The sequence below is a fragment of the Mauremys mutica genome, chromosome 1, assembly GCF_020497125.1.
Source record: "Mauremys mutica isolate MM-2020 ecotype Southern chromosome 1, ASM2049712v1, whole genome shotgun sequence".
Classification (NCBI taxonomy): domain Eukaryota; kingdom Metazoa; phylum Chordata; order Testudines; family Geoemydidae; genus Mauremys; species Mauremys mutica.
Genome location: NC_059072.1, coordinates 363,544,644 through 363,566,684, shown reverse-complemented (window position 1 = coordinate 363,566,684; position 22,041 = coordinate 363,544,644). Strand labels below are relative to the sequence as shown.

General features: G+C 45.5%; 1 protein-coding gene across 1 annotated transcript; it reads left to right on the top strand.

Annotated features, from left to right (window-relative positions):
- Window positions 1-1,259: 1,259 nt before the first annotated feature.
- On the top strand, window positions 1,260-2,198 carry LOC123367992 (olfactory receptor 52N4-like). The gene has a single exon (XM_045012406.1). The coding sequence runs from the start codon at window positions 1,260-1,262 to the stop codon at window positions 2,196-2,198; it is 939 nt and encodes a 312-aa protein (XP_044868341.1).
- The last annotated feature ends 19,843 nt before the right edge of the window (window positions 2,199-22,041 follow it).

Sequence of the window (22,041 nt, the reverse complement as noted above, 5' to 3'; positions counted from 1 at the left end):
GTGCCCCTAGTGCCCATTCTGTTGAGCACAAAGTCATCACCCAGCGTGATTATGTCTGTATCCATAGGGGGGAACTTGGCTCCTTTCTAACACAGCAATGGCCTTGTGGATCAGATCTATGGTCCATTTAGTCCAGTGTCCTCTCTTTGAAAGTGACAGCCCCAGGTGCTGCAGTAGGAGGTGTAAGAAACCCAGCAGTAGGTGGATGGGGGCAGGGGAGTGACCTTACCATCATGAGGGCATCACCCTTATGCCTAACAGCTAGAGTCTGGCTTCTGCCCTGAAACACAGAGGTGAATAGCATTTCCAAAATATTTATTTAGCTGTAATTATTGTAACTGGATAGTCTCACTACCCATGTAAATGTCCAAGCTTAGTGCATGGCCTCAAATAACTCTCGTGGCAGCAAGTTCTTCAGTCTAATTAGGCATTTAACGAAGAAAGCATTCTTTTTTTAACTGTTTTTATTTTGCCACATTTCAGTTTAATTGAATATGCTCTTGAACTTGTATTATGAGACAGGGAGAACCCATTCTCCATCTACTCTGTACTAGTCAGTATTTTATAGATTTTTCTCATGTTCTCTCTTATTCATCTCCTTTGTAAGGTAACAATACCAGTGTTTTTAACCTTTCTCGGTAAGAGAGTTTCCCTAGGCCCTTGATCATGATCATAGCCCTTCCCTGAACCCCTCTAGTTCTGCAGTATCCTATATGAGAACCATGCCAGTTCCATATAGCTGAGTCTAGAGGATAATGAAACATTGACTAAGTGATTTCTTGGCACTGTATTTTCCATATTATTCCATCTCCCACTCCTCCTGGATGTCAATGTTGTGCTTAGTTCCTGTCAATGCTTGCACTGTGCGCAGGATCTGTACCATGACACCCAGGTCCCTGTTCTGAGTTTCTAATGTTAAATTAGAACTTTATAAGGTGTTTAAAGACTTCAAGTTTTTCCCTCCAATGGGCAAACACGTTGCAGTTATGGACTTTAAAGCACATCTGCATCATGCTGCCCATTCACCTGGCTTGGTTAGTTCCCTCTGGAGTCTTCTCTGGACTTGACTATGATGTAAACAATCTGCTGCAATCTGTAAATGTTGCCACCTCACTGCTCACCCCCCTTGCTACATTATTAATAGCCATCAAATATTTACTGCACTATTTGTTATAAAGTGTGTAATCGCCATTGCCGTACATCTCTCCCTCACAGGCATCTTGAGCATTTCTGACACCGATCGACTCTTCGACTACCTCATGGCATCTTTCAACCTCACCCCCTCTGACTCTTCAACATTCATCCTAATGGGCATCCCTGGCCTGGAAGCTGCGCATGTCTGGATTTCCATCCCTTTCTCTATGTTCTACTTTATCGGCCTGTTGGGAAATGTCACTGTTCTCTATGTTGTAGGGAAAGAACAGAGCCTCCACAAGCCGATGTACCTGCTGATCTGCATGCTGGCGCTTACAGACATCAGCACGTCTACCTTCGTCGTGCCGAAGGCACTGTGTATATTTTGGTTCAATTTGAAAGACATTACTGTGGGTGGCTGCCTCACCCAGATGTACTTCCTTCATGCAGCTTCTGTTATGCACTCAGCCGTCCTTGTGACAATGGCCTTTGATCGCTACGTTGCCATATGTAACCCTCTGAGATACACCACCATCCTCACCAATGCACGGATAGCTAAGCTAGGGCTAGTGGGTTTCATAAGAGCTGTTCTCTTAATTCTGCCCGAGACCCTGCTCCTGAGGAGGCTGCCATTCTGTGCCAACCGCATTATCCCCAACACGCACTGTGAGCACGTGGCTGTGGCAAAGATGTCATGTGGGGACATCACGGCCAACAGGACGTATGGCTTGATAATAGCATTTGTAGTCATTGGGTTTGACCTGATGCTCATTGCCTTGTCCTACGGTCTGATCATCAGGGCCGTCCTCAGAATCTCCTCCAAGAAAGCCCACCAGAAAGCCCTCAACACTTGCACTGCCCTTATCTGTGTGATACTGACATCTTATACTCCCGCCCTTTTCTCCTCTCTGACACAACGGTTTGGTCAGGGCATCGCTCCGCACATTCACATCATCTTGGCCAACCTCTATTTCCTCATCCCTCCCCTGCTCAACCCTATCATTTATGGGGTCAAAACCAAAGAGCTTCGTGACAAATTGGCCAAATACACCTGCAAAATGTGATTGCCTGTGGCCATGGACTTTATCCTTGTGTGACAAGGCGGGAAAAGGAGATCTCCTCATTAATCAAGGGTGCTTTGTCCCCGTTTGGCTGAGCTCAGCATTGTGGAAGTTCACAGTCTGAGAAGTTCCTCACACTTAACATCTTATCACTTCATGACCAAGCACTGCTCTCTCCATTGCTGAGTTTCCTCTCTCTGTCCATCACCTGATCACTTTCAGCATCACCCATCAGCCCCGCCCTCCATACACCCTGACACTCTCTCTTGCCATGACTTCCAGACCACCAGAAGATGCTGCAGTTCTCTGATGCAAGGAGGCTTTCCTTGAGACCCTGTGTGAACAGCATTCTTGATCAGTTTGACAAACAGAGACTATGCTTTCAGATAACCAAAGACAAAGAAAGCAACTACAATGCTGAACTTCTTTAGCATATGTACAGTGATCTGGTGAACAACATTTATCTGACTTTTCTAAGTCCAATCCTTCAGGAAAGTTTCAGATGGAAAGTGTGAATACAGGAAAATGGCTGCAGAGATTGAGACATTCTACTAGAGCTTGTTGGTGAGACTTGCGAAACCCTGTGTTTTTTAGAAACGGATTGCTGTGTTAAACTCCGACGTCACACTGGAGTCTAATTACTTATTGCTTGAGCAGTCGATTTTCACATTGCTGTTCAGCTGGATCTTTCAAAATACACACCAACCCTTCCTGGTGTGAAAGATGTCAGAAGTTGGTGCTGAGATTTCATGTTGGATTTTCTGAAAGAGAGATTGACACCAACCATGCTGGTGATTGAATCACTTGCAGAACTAGGTCCTTCAGGAACAGTCAGCATGGATTCACCAAGGGCAAGTCATGCCTGACTAACCTAGTTGCCTTCTATGACGAGATAACCGGCTCTGTGGATGAGGGGAAAGCAGTGGATGTGCTATTTCTGGACTTTAGCAAAGCTTTTGATACAGTCTCCCACAGTATTCTTGCCAGCAAGTTAAAGAAGTATGGGCTGGATGAAATGGACGGTAAAGTGGATAGAAAACTGGCTAGATGGTCGGGCTCAACGTGTAGTGATCAATGGTTCCATGTCTAGTTGGGAGCCGGTATCAAGTGGAGTGCCCCAAGTGTCGGTGCTGGGGCCGGTTTTGTTCAATATCTTCATTAACGATCTGGAGGATGGTGTGGACTGCACCCTCAGCAAGTTTGCAGATGACACTAAACTGGGAGGAGTGGTTGATATGCTGGAGGGTAGGGATAGGATACAGAAGGACCTAGACACATTAGAGGATTGGGCCAAAAGAAATATGATGAGGTTCAACAAGGACAAGTGCAGAGTCCTGCACTTAGGACGGCAGAATCCCATGCACTGCTACAGACTAGGGACCGAATGGCTGGGCAGCAGTTCTGCAGAAAAGGACCTAGGGGTTATGGAGGACGAAAAGCTGAATATGAGTCAGCAGTGGGCCCTTGTTGCCAAGAAGGCTAATGGCATTTTAAGTTTTATAAGTAGGGGCATTTCCAGCAGATCGAGGGATGTGATCATTCCCCTCTACTCAGCACTGGTGAGGCCTCATTTGGAGTACTGTGTCCAGTTTTGGGCCCCACACTACAAGAAGGATGTGGATAAATTGGAGAGAGTCCAGCGGAGGTTAACAAAAATGATTAGGGGGCTGGAGCACATGACTTAGGAGGAGAGGCTGAGGGAACTGGGATTGTTTAGCCTGCGGAAGAGAAGAATGAGGGGGGATTTGATAGCTGCTTTCAACTATCTGAAAGGGGGTTCCAAGAAGGATGGATCTAGACTGTTCTCAGTGGTAGAAGATGACAGAACAAGGAGTAATGGTCTCAAGTTGCAGAGGGGGAGGTTTAGGTTGGACATTAGGAAAAACTTTTTCACTAGTAGGGTGGTGAGGAAGTGGAATGGGTTACCTAGGGAGGTGGTGGAATCTCCTTCCTTAGAGGTCTTTAAGGTCAGGCTTGACAAAGCCCTGGCTGGGATGATTTAATTGGGTTTGGTCCTGCTTTGAGCAGGGGGTTGGACTAGATGACCTCCTGAGGTCCCTTCCAACCCTGAGATTCTATGATTCTATGATTCTACTGTGCTCTGCCCTGCACAACCTTTATTGGCTAATATCTCATTTTTGCCATTTTTTCTTGAGACCTTGGACAGTTGGAGCAGAAGTGGAGAGTTTTGCCAGTGGATCACTGGCCTCATATTCAGAACAACCATTTGGAGCAGTTTTGGGATGAAGGTCTCAAATACACGAATGTTGCTGGTGACAAAGACTTCAGTGAACATGGCTTTTCTCTGTTGTTGCTGTCACTACCTTTTAGCAATGCTGCAGTTGAAAGATTGTTTTCCCAGATGAACTTGATAAAAACTTTTGTGAGAGAAGATGCAGGAGGAGCATTTAGAAAACATTCTTCATGTTAGGCGTATATGCAATGACACAAAATGTTTGTGAACATTTTGCCCCAGTGAAAGAAATGATTGCACTGGTCACTGGTGTTATGTATGACCAGCTGCAGAAGCATTCTACTTACAACGAAGACAGTGAGGATGAAATGTTGCCTTTTAGAGTATAACAGTAACAAACTAATTCAACTCAAAATATAGACACTGACTGCAGTCATTGAATGCAATTAGAAAGAAATAATATAATAATGATATTGTTGATTTTACACTCCATATATTTTGGGCTGCTTTTGGGCTATTTTTAACTCTGTCGTTTGCTGTTTTTCATTTGAAAACAGCTGCCAATCCTCAATCGGGATACAAGTACCGGTATTGGGGGGTTGATTTTTAAATTTGATCATCATCTCATAGCTTTGTTGTTAAAGTGGACAAACTCCTGCTTGGGTTTTTAGCTCTTTTTTTTAAAATCACATCTGTACTAGATAGCTAAAAAAATGTTCCATTTGTTAGTTGATGTATAGACCAATATGTTAATAAAAAAAACCCAATAACTTTGTTTCAATAAATATACTGAGCAATTTGAGCTTAATTTTTTTTTAGTGATTTGAGGCTATTCATGCAGTAGAAATTTGGCAAACTACCTCAAGCTGAGCTAGAGGAAGAGCAGCAACAGCCAGAAACACAAGGGCCAGAGAAGCCGGCCGAAAGGCAGAGTTGGGCTGGAGCCAGAGAAGCAGCACTGAGCCAGAAGGTTTAGAGCTGGGCCAGAGGCTTGGCAGCTCCCCCTACTCCACTCTGGGGCATCCCCTTGCAGCAGCTCCTCACCCCCCACCCTCCGCCCTGAGGCACTCCCTCCCCACCCCAGGTCACTCCTGCTCCACACACGAGCACCCGGAGCACACCGTCGCTGCTTCACTTCTCCCGCCTCCCAGGCTTGCGGCGCCAAAGAAAATGGCACCCCCCAAATCCTAGTCACCTAAATGGTTGCACCGGCCCTGCATGGACACAGAATTCTCTCAGAGCACAGGCCCTGGCAATTTGGACATCATGGTGGTAATGGGACAGGTTCATGCCATGGAACGCCGATTCTGGGCCCAGGAAACAAGCACAGACTTGTGGGACTGCATAGTGTTGCAGGTCTGGGATGATTTCCAATGGCTGTGAAACTTTCGCATGCAGAAGGGTACTTTCATATGCATAAGGGCACTTTCATTCTCCATCCTTAGAGATTTTTAAGGCCCAGTTTGACAAAGCCCTGGCTGGGATCATTTAATTGGAATTGGTCATGCTTTGAGCAGAGGGTTGGACTAGATGATTTTCTGAGGTCTCTTCCAACCCTAATCTTCTATGATTCCATGAAGAGAGCCACCTGGGGTGGGGACACCCAAGGTCCTGTCCTAAGTGAACATGATGAGACTGGGGGTTCAGCGTCCCAGGAATCCTAGGCCCTTCTGGGTCGCCATTACAAGGACTGCCACACAGGAGAGTGGAAGGGGAGTCCTTGAGGTCAGGCAGGCCTCTGGGTAAAGGGAGTGAGAGTGGGGACTCAGACCCTTGTGCTAGCCAATTCCCATGGGGTAGTGCAGAAGCCAGGAAAGTTCCCCACAATAGTTCCGGAACTAGGAGAAACTGTTGGGTTGGATTTTAGTGACATGTAAAGAGATATATGAGGTGTGAAATTTTCATATAAATCATAAAAGCTGAAATGTTTAACTTTGTGGGGCAACTTTCTGCATAATATGTATGTAACATCACTGCACGAGACGGCTTCCCAGAGCCTTTTATCATATAAAACCTTTTTCCTGTACTATTGTATTATGGGCAGTAAACCTGACATTGGTTATTCATAGATTCATAGAAGACTAGGGTTGGAAGAGACCTCAGGAGGTCATCTAGTCCAACCCCAACTACATCATCTTAGCTAATGGCTTTGTCAAGTCAGGCCTTAAGAAACTTCTAAGGATGGAGATTCCACCCCCCCCCCAGGTAACCCATTTTATTTGGCCTCTTGAACAAAGTTCATATCAGATGAAAGCTTGTTCAAGGAATTGACTACACAATTTATCAACAACCTGTATGAATCACAGCTTGCTCTCAGATTTTGGTATTGAGACACAATGAAGGCATTCACAGAAATCATTCTCCTATGCAAAAATGTTGTTCAAATGCTGTGGTTCTGGCTGACGCTGCTCTGCCTCCAGCTCACCTTCAGGTGGTTTGCCAGATTTCTGCTGCATTAATGGCCCAAATTCACTTAGAAGATAACTCCAAAGTAGCCCAATCTATTTCTTAAAATATTTCATCAGATATCTAGAACAGATTTGATATTTTCAAAAAATGCTTCAAGCCCCAGCAGGAGTTTGTCTACATCAGAAACAAAGCTAAGAGATGACAATCAAATTCAATATTAAAACCCCACTACTGGTACTTGAATCCTGATTGAGGTTGGGAGGTGTTTCAAACAAAAAAGAGTGAATGATGGATTTTAAAATAGCCAAAGAGTAGCCCAAAACATATGTAGTGTAAAACAAAATAAAACAAAATAAACCCAGTAACATTACATATTATTTATGTATAATTCCATTCAATGATGGTAGTCAATGTCCATATTTTGGGTTGAATTAGTTTGTTATTGTTAGTCTCTAAAAGGCAACATTTCATCCTAACGGTCTTTATCGGCAGTAATGCTTCTGCTGTTGGTCGTACATATCAGCAGTGACCAGTGAAATCATTTGGGTTGAACACATTCTGAAGTACATACACCTCAAATCCAGGGTAACACAGTCATGTTTTCAAAAACACACTGTTTCACAACTCTCGCCTACAAACTTTAGTAGAATGCTGCAGCAGCTTTCCTGTATTAGCACCCTCCAACTGACACTTTTGGTTTATCCTCCAGGATTCCTGAATGATTGGAAGTAGAAAAAATGGGTACATTTTGTTTACTGGATTACTGCACATATGTTAAAGAAGTTCAGCATTGTAGAATCTTTCTTTGTCTTTGGCTCTCTGAAGCTCTTTTGGCTTCCATTATTCTGAACTGAGACAGAACCCTATTCACAAAGGGACTAATGGAAAGCCACCTTGCATCAGAAAGCTGCAGTATCTTCTAGTTGTGTTGAAGTCCTGGAAAGGCCAATGGACAGTGTGTGTGGGAGTGGGGGCTGATGTGTGATGCTGAAAGAGGTCAGGCTATAGTCGGAGAGAGGAAATTCAGGAACAGAGAGAGCAGTGCTTGGTCATGGAGTGATAAGACGTTAGGTATGGTGAATTTCTCAGACTGTGAACCTCCACAATGCTGAGCTCCACAAAACTGGCACAGAACACCCTTGATTGATGAGGAGATTTCCTTTCCCCCTCTTGTCACACAGATTTAAAGTCAGGGCCCCAAGTGATTACCTTCTACAAGTGTATTTGCCCAATTTCTCACAAAGCTCTTGGGTTTTGACCCCATAAATGATAGGGTTTGAGAATGGGGGGGACAAAGAAATAGAGGTTGGCCAAGATGATGTGAAACGTGGGGAGCGATGCCCTGACCGAATCGGTGGGTTAGGTTCGAGAAGAGGTTTGAAAACATAAGACATCAACATCACACAGATGTGGGCTGAGCAGGTGTTGAGGGCTTTCAGGTGGGATTTTTTGGAGGAGATTCTGAGGATGGCCCAGGTGATCAGACCGTAGGACAGAGCAATGAGCGTCAGGTCTAACCCCAATGACCACAAATGCTACCACCAAGCCATACGTCCTGTTGGACTGTGATATCCCCACAGGACATCTTTTGCCACAGCCATGTGCTCACAGTACGTATGATGGATAACGTTTGTTGGCACAGAACAGCTGCCTGCTCAGGAAAAAGGGGCAGGGGCAGAACAAAGAGAACAGCTCATATCATACGCACTAGTCCTAACTTAGCAATTCGTGCATTGGTGAGAATGGTGGTGTATCTCAGGACTGGTCTACACTAAGAAGGGCTGGTCGAACTAGGGTACCCAAATTCAGCTATGCGAATAGCGTAGCTGAATCGAAGTAAACCTAGTTCGACCTACTCACCCGTCCAGAGGCAGCGGGGTCGAACTCCGCGGGCTCCCCGTCGACTCCGCCACCGCCGTTTGCAGTGGTGGAGTACCGGAGTCGACCGCTAGCGCTTCCGGAGTTCGAAACTATCGCGTCTAGATCAGACGCGGGATAGTTCGAACTCCGAGAAGTCGAACTCACCGTGACGACCCGGAAGGTAAGTGTAAACCTACCCTCAGAGGGCTACATATGGCAACGTAGCGATCGAAGGCCATTGTCACAAGGACGGCTGAGTGCATCACAGAAAGTGCTTGAAGAAAGAACATCTGGGTTGAGGCAGCCACCCACACTAATGCCATTCAAATTGAATCAAACATATAAACAGTGCCTTTGGCACGACGGAGGTAGACATGCCAATGTCTGTGAGTGCCAGCATGCAGAGCAGCAGGTACATCGGCTTGTGCAGGGTCTGTTCTTTGTCTACAACAGAGAACTGTGAAATTTCCCAATAGGCTGATAATGTAGAACATAGAGAAAGGGATGGAAATCCAGCATATGAGCAGCTTCCATGCCAGGGATGCCCATTAGGATGAATGTTGAAGAGTCAGAGGGGTTGAGTTTGAAAGCTGCCATGAGGTGGTTTCGAAAGCATTGATCGGGCTCAGAAATACTCAAGGTGCCTGTGAAGTGAGAGAAGCAAACTTCTTGGATCTTAACAGAAGGAAGAAATTACTCCTTCTCCCCTACCCTTCCCCCCCCAATCCCTGGTGAGTCCAGATCCAATTCCCTTGGATCTAAAAAACATGGTAAAATCAGTCAGGTTTTTTTTAAAAAGAAGGCTTTTTAGTTAAAGAAAAGAAAGAAAAAAAAATCCCTCTGGGAGATAGCATACAAGCTGGTCCCACAGACAACAGATTCAAAACACAGAGGATGTTCCCCTGGGCAAAACTTAGTACACAAAAGAATTCCCCTAATGCCAAGCCAATTTACAAAAAGAAAAATAAACATAAACCTATTTATTTCCTTCTTTAATACTCGCTACTCTGATAAGAGGCTGGTTCCTTGATCTTTTTCCACTCCGGCCAAAACTGAAACTGACTCTAAATAAAGGAAACTTCCCTCCTTCCTTTTGAAACATCTGGTTCTGACAAGGGGGTTACACACTTTATATCAATTAGTATTGTAAATATTTTATAGTTATCACCAATCTAGAACAGGGTGTGAGCAGTGAGGTAACAACATTTGCAAATGGCACCAGATTATTTAGGTTATAGTCAAGTCCAGAAAAGTCCTGAGAGGGAGCTAACCAAGCCAGGTCAATGGACAGCATAATGGCAGATGAAATTCAATGCTCTGTAGACAAACTATTAGAACAGTTTGAGCTGCCAGATATATATCCACTTTAGACCTCACAAAGGGATACTGGCAAATACCTTTGATGCCAGAACCCTGGCAGAAGAAAGCCTTTTCCACGCCCTTCAGCTTGCATTAAATCAGGATCAAGTCATTTGGCCTCCACAGGGTGGCAGTAACTTTTTGGATGGTCGGGATGCAGCAGCACGCTGCTACGATAAATTGAAAATGGTTTTTGGTCCTGTATCTGGTGGCAGCATCCCACACATTGTGCAGATGCAGTACATTACACACAGAAAAGAAAGCCACCATCAACTGCTAGACTGAATTGTCTGGAAGACTCAGTTTGCCCTGGCATTCTGAGCCCCTGGGATCCGCAAATCATTTCTTCACTCCCAGGGGAGGCTCTCAGGCAGAGGTTCTCCACAGTGTATTTTCTGCTCTTCCCGCTGCTCATGGAGCTGAGGGAATTGTCTGGGAGTGCAGCCAACCAGACAGTCTGGAGGGGACTGTACGGGGGAATCATAAAGGTCTCTGTCCAGCACGCCGAGTGTCAGACATATGAGATTCATACACTGATTCTCAGGGCTCTTCCTTCCTGTCGCAGTAAGGAGATTTCCTCTCTCTGATGAGCGGGATTTCAGTGAGTTGCCTGTTTCTGCATTAAAGTTAGTGCTAAGGGCTTAGGAAGAGTTCCAGGGTTCAAGTCAAGAACGACCTTGGTAGGAATTCACCAGGACAGCAACTTGAAATGTTCAGTATTATCAGAAACACCAAGGGATTTACCTGGTAACCCTGGAGTTACAAATGCTTTGGAAATAGTTTAGAAAAATATTTGTTTTTTAAGATCAGTTCCTTGTGTCTTACTGTGTCCTTCTATCTGTCTCATTAGCTTCCTTTTTGGGGTTTATTGTGGATTTTCCTCTGGTTCGCTCATTTTGTCCTGTTCAGGAACTTCACTGTCCTGTTAAGAACTGCAGCCAAAACCTCTGCCAGCAGGCATCTGTGTCACCAGAGAGCTCCACAAGAAGAATTGTGCCACACACTGGCCTGAGAAATGCTTTTCAGGCTGATTCTCTCCCTTTTCCCTGGTGCAGGCAGACAGTGAGTTTAAGCTAGTCTGAGGAGATATTTCTGTGAGCTGTGGCTCTGGGGTGTGGAACATGGTTTTGGTCCTGGGTGAGGGGTATCGCTGTGTGGCAGGGCTGTAAGTTGTGGGGGTGGGGATAGGGGTGAAGAAGCAGGCAGCACTGAGGGTTATTGGGGTGGGGATAGGGGTGTACACGGACAGCTAGAAAGTACAGGAGGATTGGGGGGCAACCAGGGAGGTTTACGCAGAGAAGCAGTTAGCCCTGAGGGTGTTGGGCAGGCAGGGGATGTCTACGGACAGGCAGGTACTGCTTGGGGTTTTGGGTAAGGCAGGGCATACATATATAGGCTGGTAGGGCTGGGGATTGAGGGGGCAGGGAGGGATGTACCAGTACAGGAGAGCAGTGCTGGGGGTTCTGGGTGTGCGGAGTGGCATGTAGTGCTGGAGGTTGTGTGAGTAGGCAGGGGGTAGACCATGGACAGGCCAGCAGTGCTGGGGAACGTGTAAGCAAGCAGGCGATGTACATGGACAGGTGGGCAGATCTGGGGGTTTTGGGGCTAGCAGGGGGGTGTCGATAGACAGGCAGGCAGTGTTGAGGTTTGTGGAGCAGCCAGAGGGCAGTACATGGAGAGGCGGGAATTGCTGGGGGTTGCGGAGGCAGGGAGCAGCATGTACACAGAAAGGGGGCAGTGATGCTGAAATTAATTTTTTTGCTGTGATTGTTGGTCCAAGACCAGTGCTGGGTCATTTTCTGGCCCCGAGTGTATTGGTGAGGGGATCTCAGGGTCTCTTTGCCCTGCCAAGCCACAGAACTGCAGACTGGGTGTCACAACCTTTACTTAAGTTTGTTTCCAATTGTAGTTCTTGAATGTTAATTATGTAACTTCTGGCATTTCACTGGTGGAAAGAACCATTGATCTTTATTCCTCAGCTTCTTCAATCTTCCATCATATTCTGACCCCCTGTCTGTATTCTCCTTCCCAATCCCAGGCTGCCCTGATTACAACAGTACGCTCTTTGCCAATGTTATCTCCATGCTCGCCAGTCATTCCTGGCTCCCACAACCTCCGAGCTACCCCACACTCCTCACAGCTCTTCCTCTGCAGGGAGTGAGGTGCCTTCCATCACACTTGCTTCCTTGGTAGGGGTGGGGGTGGGGGTGGGAGATCAGCGAGTGTGTCTCACCTGTGAGAAATCTCACGTACAACACCTGTGCTGCTTCTCTTGGAGCACCCATAGGTTATTGTCGAAGAGAAACACTGTCTCCAGCTCCCCAGCATAGAAGCCCAAGGTGCTGCTAAGGTGCTGCTAGCTTGTACTTATGTGGTACCTGACAATGGACTGGCTCAGTCAGTGGTGGGACTTTCCACTGTCCCCTAGGCCAGACAAAGACACCGCCCCAGGGGTGCATTCTTATACACAGATACAAACAAGTTACACATCACTCCTGACGTATTGAGGTGCAACCCCTCTACGTAGCAAGCTACAACCCCACTACTTAGCAAGGTGCCACCTCTCACCTTGTACATGTTGGTTTGAACAAAACAACTCTATCCATCATATTCCCCTTTTGGCCTTGTCATTGGGATGGGTCGGCTTGTTCCTTGTTATCTGTGTGGAGTGTACAAGTATGTGAACATTCTGATATCTGGTGTCCAGCACCTTTCAGGTACGTCTCTATTTGCAGCATCATCCCTTTCCTTGCCAGCTTCTGTGAGCAGGGCCTGCCTCTGGCTCACAGCCTCACTTTGCTTTATCTGAGCAAAGTCTTGACTATTACTTTAGTTCAGGCCTTAGGTCCCATACTGGGTCTCTGATCAGGGTTTATGTTTCAGGGCCTCTTCTTACTACACCAGGATGCTCCAGGACCATTTGCTAGCCATCTCCGTTAGCCAGTTTGGGCGAGGGTTGTACATTCATTCCTCAGTGAGGAGACTTTACAGGCTCTAGTCATTATTTGTCTCACCTAAAACATTCATCCATGCAGTGTCACGGGCTCCCTCAGCCTCAAAAAAAACCCACAACCAGTGTAAGATTTCCAAGACAACCACAATCACATGATAATTTCTCCTCATAGGGCTAAATTCAACACAGTCATGAACAGAAAAAAAAGGCACGAGCTTGCAGGCAAAATGCCTCCAGCTAACTCTGGACATGTTCATAGATTCCAAGCCTAGAAGTGACCATTGTGGACCATCTGGTCTGATTTCCTGTAGGGTACAGGCCAGAGAAATTCCTGAAAATTATTCCTAGAGCAGCTCTTTTACAGGAACAACCATCCTTCCTTTAAAAATTCTCCGTGATGGAGAATCCACCATGACCCTTGGTAAATTGTTCCAGTGGTTAATTACATTAACCATTTAAAAATGCATGTTTTATTTCCAGTCAGATTTTATTTAACTTCAACTGCCAGGCACTGGGTTGTGTTACATCTCTGTATGGTAGGCAAAAAAAGCCTATTATTAAAATATTGGTTCCCCATGTAGATACTTGCAGACTGTTATCAAGTCACCCTTTAACCATCTTTGTTAAACTAAATAGATAAAGCTCCTTGAGTCTATCACTATAAGGCAGATTTTCTAATCTTTTAATAATTCTTGTGACTGTGCTCTGAATGCTGTTCAATGTAACAACATCCATCCTTAATAGTGGACACCAGAAACTGGATATGGGATTTTGGTAGCAGTTGCACTAGTGTCAAATACAGTGGTAAAATAATATCTCTACCTCTCCTTGAGATACCCCTGATTATCATTCAAGAATCTCATTGGCTCTTTTGGCCGCAGGGTCACACTGGGAGCTCATGTTTAGCTAATTATCCCTTCATACCCCCTGTCATAAACAGACAGTTAAGGGTTAATTCCTCTTTTACCTGTAAAGGGTTAAGAAGTTCACAATACCTAGCTGACACCTGACCAGAAGGACAAATAAAAGAACAAGATACTTTCAAAGTTGGGAGAGGGGAAAACAGTCTTTTGTCTGTCTGTAAGGGCTTTTGCTGGACAGGGAGAAGGAACCATCCTAACAGGGTACTGAGTAATTAGAGAGGGAATGTATTAAATTACTTTTATTTCTATTTGTAAGTTATTTTGCAAAATAGAGGGAGAATCAAACTGGGTTTCTGCGTAACTTTAAAATTTTGCCCAGAAGGAAATCCTCTGTGTTTTGAATCTGTTGTCTGTGAGATTATCTTGCTTTCTTATCTCACAGAGGTATTCTTTTCACCTTTTTTTCTTTAATTAAAATTCTTCTTTTAAGAACTTGATGGATTTTTCATTGTTTTTAAGATCCAAGGGGTTTGGATCTGTTTTCACCAGGAATTAGTGAGAGAATTATCTCAAGTCTACCCAGGAAAAGGGGTGTAAGGACTGGGAGCAGGGAGGAATTAGCCTCAATCCTGCCAGGAAAAGGGGGTTAGGGACTGGGGAAATATTTGGGGGGAAGGCAAAATTCCAAGTGGTTCTCCCCTAAGATTTAAATCGCTTAGGGGTGGCAGCTACTGTAACCTCAGCTAATAAATAAGCTTAGAGGAGTCTTTCATGCAGGTCCCCACAACTGTACCCTAAAGTTCAAAGTGGAGAATTAACCTGGGACACCCCACAAACCTTGTTCAGTCATTGCGCTTCCCATAATAGTCCCCAATCATGTAAGAATCCTCTTGATTTTGTTCTATGAGACACAGAGAACACATTTTTCGATGTAGTCTCTACCAGTCAGTATGTTGTAGACTTTTCTCATATCCACTCTTATTCATCTCCTTTGTAAGGTAACAATTCCAGTCTTTTCAATCTCTCTCTTAAAAAGAGTTTCCCAGGGTCCTTCATCATTCTCATTGCCCTTGTCTGAACCCCTCTAACTCTGCAAAAGCAGTAAAGAATCCTGTGGCACCTTATAGACTAACAGACGTTTTGCAGCATGAGCTTTTGTGGGGTGAATACCCACTTTGTCGGATCCAAGTAGTGGAAATTTCCAGGGGCAAGTGTATATATGCAAGCAAGAAGCAGGCTAGAGATAACGAGGTTAGTTCAATCAGGGAGGATGAGGCCCTCTTCTAGCAGTTGAGGTGTGAAAACCAAGGGAGGAGAAACTGCTTTTGTAGTTGGCAAGCCATTCACAGTCTTTTTTTAATCCTGAGCTGATGATGTCAAATTTGCAGATGAACTGAAGCTCAGCAGTTTCTCTTTGAAGTCTGGTCCTGAAGTTTTTTTGCTGCAGGATGGCTACCTTAAGATCTGCTATTGTGTGGCCAGGGAAGGTTGAATTGTTCTCCTACAGGTATTTGTATATTGCCATTCCTAATATCTGATTTGTGTCCATTTATCCTTTTCCGTAGGGACTATCCAGTTTGGCCGATGTACATAGCAGATGGGCATTGCTGGCATATGATGGCGTATATTACATCGGTGGACATGCAAGAGAATGAACTGGTGATGGTGTGGCTAATCTGGTCAGGTCCTGTGATGGTGTCGCTGGTGTAGATATGTGGGCAGATTTGGCATTGAGGTTTGTTGCATGGATTGGTTCCTGAGTTAGAGTTACTATGGTGCGATGTGAAGTTACTGGTGAGAATATGCTAAAGGTTGGCAGGTTGTCTGTGGGTGAGGACTGGCCTGCCACCCAAGGCCTGTGAAAGTGTGGGATCATTGTCCAGGATGGGTTGTAGATCCTGATGATGCACTGGAGGGGTTTTAGCTGGAGACTGTATGTGATGGCCAGTAGAGTCCTGTTGGGTTTGTCTTGCAGTAGGAGACTTCTGGGTACACGTCTGGCTCTGTTGATCAGTTTCCTTATTTCCGCATGCGGGTAGTGTAGTTTTGAGAATGCTTGTTGGAGATTTTCTAGGTGTTGGTCTCTGTCTGAGGGGTTGGAGCAGATGTGGTTGTACCTCAATGCTTGTCTGTAGACAATGGATCTTGTGGTGTGTCCGGGATGGAAGCTGGAGGCATGAAAGTAGACATAGCGGTCGGTAGGTTTTCGGTATAGGGTGGTGTTAATGTGACCATCACTTATTTGCACCGTGGTGTCCAGGAAGTGGACCTCCCGTGTAGATTGGTCCAGGCTGAGGTTGATGGTGGGGTGGAAGCAGTTGAAATTGTGGTGGAATTTTTCCAGAGTCTCCTTCCCATGGGTCCAGATGATGAAGATGTGCCCAGTACTACACAGAAGAGAACAGAGGAGGTGGAAATATTAACTGGCTGATCGCATGGCATTGTATTTTCTATATGATTTCCCCATTCTATGCCTCCTGGATGGCAATGTTTTGCTTAGTTTCTGTCCATGCTTTCACTCTTAGCAGGGTTTCACAGAGCTGTGTACAATGATGCCCAGCTCCCTGTCCTGAGCTCATACAGCTAAATTAGAACCTTGTAAGGTGTTTGAGGAGAACAAGCTTTTTCCTCCAATGGATATACACATTGCAGTTTTTGACATCGGAGTTCATCTGCCATCATGCTGCCCAGTCACTTGCTGGTTAGCTCCCGCTGAGGACGTCTCTGGACTTTCATATGACCTAAATAAATTGGTTCCATCTGCAAATGTTGCCACCTCACTGCTCAACCCCTTTCTAGATTGGTAACAACTATAAAATACTTACTGTCCTATTTGTTATAAAGTGTATGACCCCCTCGTTGTGTTTATCTCCCTTCACAGGCACCTTGAGCTTTTCTGAGCCTGATTGATGCATCAACCACCTCATGGCAGCTTTCAACCTCACCTCTTCTGACCCTTCAACATTCATCCTAATGGGCATCCCTGACCTGGAAGCTGCCCACATCTGGATTTCCATCCCTTTCTCTATGTTCTACATTATCGGCCTGTTGGGAAATTTCACAGTTCTGTTTGTTATAGGCAAAGAGCCGACCCTGCACAAGCCGATGTACCTGCTGCTCTGCATGCTGGCGCTCACAGAAATCAGCATATCTACCTCCGTCGTGCCAAAGGCACTGTGTATATTTTGCTTCAATTTGAAGGGCATTACTGTGGGTGGCTGGCCTCACCCAAATGTTCTTCCTTCATGCAGGCTCTATGATGCACTCAGCCGTCCTCGTGACAATGGCCTTCGATCGCTATGTTGCCATTTGTAACCCTCTGAGATACACCACCATCCTCACCAATGCACGAATAGCTAAAGCTAGGGCTAGTGGGTTTTGATAAGAGCTGTTCTTTTCATTCTGCCCATGCCCCCTGCTTCTGATCAAGCAGCCATTCTGTGCCAACCATATTATACCCCATACGTACTGCGACCACATGGCTATAGCAAAAAAGATGTCCATGTGGGGACATCACCGTCAATAGGATGTATGGCTTGGTGGGTAGCCTTTGTATTCTTCGGGTCAGACCTAGCGCTCATTGTCCTGTCCTATGGTTTGATCATCAGGGCTTTCCTCAGGATCTCCTCTAAGAAAGCCCACCAGAAAGCCCTCAACACCTGCACTGCCCACATCTGTGTGATGCTGATGTCTTATCCTTTCTTCTTCTTTTCCACTCTGACACATCGGTTTCGGTCAGGGCATCGCTCCCTACATTCACATCATATTGGCCAACCTCTATTGCCTAATCCCCCCCATGCTGAACCCAATCATTTATGGGGCTAAAACCAAAGACCTTCGTGACAAAGTGGGCAAATACCCCTGCAGATTGTGATCACCTGAGTCCACTGACTTTAAAACACAATGTGACAAGAGTGGGAAAGGCTATCTCCCTGTTAACCAAGGTTGCTCTGTCCAGTTTTGGCTGAGCTCAGCATTGTGGAAGTTCAGAGTTTTTAAAAGTTTCCTCACATCTAAGATCTTATTACTCTATCACCAAGGACTGCTCTCTCCGTTTGCCTAGTTTCCCTCTCTTTGTCCATCACCTGACCTCTTTCAGTGTCACCCATCATCCCCCACCTCCACCCACCTTGTCATTTTCGCCTTTCTGTGACTTCCAGACCACGAGAAGATAGTACCGCCTTTGTGAAGCAATGTGGCTTTTCATTAAACCCTGTGTGAACATGGTTATAGATCAGTTTGATGAACTCAAGCTATGCTTTCTGATAGCCAAAGACAAAGAAAGCAACTACAGTGTTGAATTTCTTTTTCATATGTACAGTGATCCAGCGAGCAACAATTCACCTGATTTTTCTAAAACAAATGTTTCCATTGGAAAGTGCTAATACAAGAAAGCTGCTGCAGGAATTGAGGACATTGTACTAGACTTTTTGGTGAAAGATATGAAGCTGTGTGTTTTTGAGAACTGGACTCTGTTTTCCTGGATAGGGGGGCGTGTACCCCAGAATGTGATCAAGTCAATTTCAACCATATGTTGTGCACTCAGCCACTATGAATTAATAAAATAGAACACAACATAGTTTAGGGTTTAATTGGAAAGCAGGGTTTCAGATGCAAAGTCAAAATCTAGGTGGCAGGTTTCTACTAATCAGAATGGGAGGAGGGGAAAGAAAAGGTAAATAAGTGAAAATGAAAAATGGTTAAATAGATGGGAAACCTTGAGTGTAGTTGCCTCTGATATTAGGAGTTTATTGAAAGTTAGGAAAAGTGATGATTCCAGTAGTGGACTTTATGGCCAGTGTATTTTGAAGAAGTTATAAACGATTAGCTAATACAGCGTACTTTGGGGGAAGGTCCTCTGAAACCATCTTGAGAGAATGTTTTTCCTGACATCCTTTCTCCCTGATTGGTGAGCAACTGGCCACTGTGAACCTGCTGTTAATTACTCAATACCGTTCCAGATGTTAGGTTACTATCTGGGATGTTCTAAGCCTATTGTTTATGTCTGTGTGTCCTTAAATCTAATAAACTGAACTGCTGGCCAAGAGCATGCTTACTTGCATTTAATCCATCATAAGACAGAATTGCTGTGTTCCAATTGATTTATTCCTGACACCACCCAGAGTGAAATAATTAATTTTCTCCAGCTGCGGGTTCTTAAAACACCAGTTATCAAACTGCTGTGTTAAACTACGACATCGCCTTGGAGTCAAATAAACTTACTGCTTTGCACAGTTTGATTTTGGAGTTGCTTTCAGCTGGAAATTTCAAAATACACACTAACCATTCCCATTGTCGAAGACATCAAAAGTAGGTGTCGAGATATTGTCTTTGAGTTTTGTCTTGTGTCTTGACAGAACGCTGCCTTACCCCAGACAGAGACTTTGGGACGTCCTCAGGGAGGTGGTAGGAAGTGGCCACCTTACATAGGCGGCGGGCATAATAAGCCATGGGAGGCTAAACCTCCCCTGTGGTGCAGCCACTGCCCCACCACCTTTGAGAGCGTGGATGCCTGGGATGTGGTGACCCCACTGTTGCTCTGACCCCGATACCCCTCTCGCTTTTTTCCTGTGGCACCACCCATGCTCCACCTCTTCCTTTCCCTGCTCTGCCCCTCTGCTGAGGCCCCCACAGCCAACCACTCATCAAATCTCCCCTACTTCCATGCCCCTGGTGGACCCGCGTATGCCGCAGTATTCACTGAGTCCTTACTCCCTCCTCTCCTGCACCCAACTCCTTCATGTCCCTCCACTCCGCAGCCTGCTGAGTCCTTCCTCTACTCCATCCAGACACCCCTCCCCTGACACCCTTACCACCTGCCACTCACCACTGAAAAACAGAATCACATTTCAAAGTGTCCTCCTGGCCCCTCTGTGTTCCAGCCCCCTGAGCTGAGTCACTCCAGAGCAGCAGGAGGAATCTCACAGCTGAGTCAGGTATTGGAGCCAGACATCAACCAAAGAGCCAATGCCATAGGTGATTAATTGGTGCAAAGTCCAAAGAAAAGAGAGAAAGCAAACTAGGGAAACTAGAATAAGCAAAGTTGTGTCTTGGTCTTTCTCACTGACATCGGAATATAACAAGACATTTTCTTTTTTAGAGTACAGTGAAAAGGCAGATGCAGTTTTCTGGTTTCCTTTCAGACAGTTTTCCAGTGGTTTTGAGAGATCCTGCATTCATCAAAGAGGAGTAAGAAACTGGGAAAATGTAGGAAAAAAGCTTCAGAAATATCCAAGCTCCCATACACAAGCAGTGTTGTGAAAGGTGGCAGTTATTCAAACAGTGAAAAGAAGCGGTCTCCTTAATGGCACAGTTGTCACATTCTCACAAGATGGCATAACAGGAAAACAAACTATGCTGCAAGAATCCCCAAGGTACTGCTTTACCTGGCTAACCAAGGGATTGCACTGCAGGGACAGGAAGAGAGAGAAGAATCAGCAAATCCTGGAAACTTTCAGTAATTATTCAATTTGTTTTCACAGTATGACGAACCATTCACAAAACAACAACAAGAAACAAATAAAAAAATGGACGGGTTACATTCAATCTCACAAGCCACTCAACTCCGAACAAGCTTTAACAATTTGCTCCTGATATTATGAAAAGCATAATCATTCAGAAAGTTCAAGATAATGGGCTTTGCACTGTTCTTGTTGGCAAAGCACACAGTTTTAAACAAGGAGAAATGACAGTCTGTGTGAGAGACACAGAAAATCTGGAAATAAAGGAACGACTTCTAGGATTTATTGATTGCTTTGAGAATGGGGATACTGGTGCCCTCTGTCACAGCATTCAACATTTTTTACAAGCATCGTGGACTGCAAACTTGCTGGTTGTGGCATAGTGTTATGATGGGGCCACTGTAATGGCAGGTCATGTAACTGGAGTACCTCCAAAACTGCTGCAAGATAATCTCCCCCCCGCCCCGCATATATATATATACACTGCATGGCTCATGAATTGTATTTGGTTTTTATTTGAGGCATACAAAGTAAGCAGGGCAGCAACACAATTTTTTTGTTATAGTCTAGAAGGCTTGTTTACCTTCTTTTCACAGCCGGGCACACATCATGCTTTCTTGGAGGCCCAGAATACGATTGGAGTGAAACTGAAATCGTCCAGTTTAAGTGACACAAGATGGTCATCCAGATGGAAAGATGCATCTCTTGCAAAGAACTCCATGAGAGCTACTAAGCATCTTGTTGGTCCTGTCAGAGACTCCATACCAAAGATTTATTGGAGCATTTGGTTTTGTTGAAGAATGGGCCAGAATATCCATTTTTGTCTGTGCTTGGTCTTCTTTTACCATGTTCTTAGTATGATTCACGTAGCATGCGAAGCTCTGCAGGAACAGGGAATGTTACGTTCTCAGGTCTGCAGTGTACAGCAGGGAACTGTCCAAGCATTAGACCATATGCCACCCAGCGCTAAGCAGGATGCTAAGCAGGAAGCCCAAAAGTTCCGTTGAGCTGCACGATGTCCCTGATACCCCCGGTGTAGATGAAGAGTACGCTCACAAACGACCTATGGGGGAAAAAAACCTTCCTTGGCTGTACAGTACTTACAAGAGAGAATGAGAATAAGGAACCAGCTAAAAATGCTAAAGGAAAATGAGGCAGGACAGCTGTATTTTCCTGTGCTGGACACACTGTTAGGTGATTGTAATCACAGGTTTTCATCCCAGTCAATGGACATTGCTAAAAGTGCAGGTGCAGGACTAAAGTGTGATCCCAGAGGGCACTGATGGACTGCTCAGTAAATATTCAAATGCCCTTTCAATCAATTCAAAACTTCCTTGGACTTGGTGGGCAGCAGGCGGTGGCCCTTGGGGTACAGGAGGTGGAGGAGAGGAGGTAGGGACTCAGCTAATGGCAGGTGGTGAGGATTCTGGGGGTGGAGAGTGGAGGAACTCACTGAGCTGTGGGGCCATGTGGAAGGGGAGATAGAGGAGGGGAGGGAGTCGATAGCGGTGGGCAAGGCGGCAATAGCAGAAAGGAGGTGGAACACGGGGCAGGGGCCATAGTCCGGGTGCCAGGGGAGCTTCCGGTGCTTGGGCCAGCTTCCCCAAATGCCAGAACCATGCACCACCCATGCCGCCTTTTCATTCCCAGCTGTCAGAGTATTGACAGCCCCCCAAAGGGCCCTGGGACAAAGCCTGGTGCACTGGAATGGCCTGGACTCCCCTACCAACAACCCCCTGCATGTCAC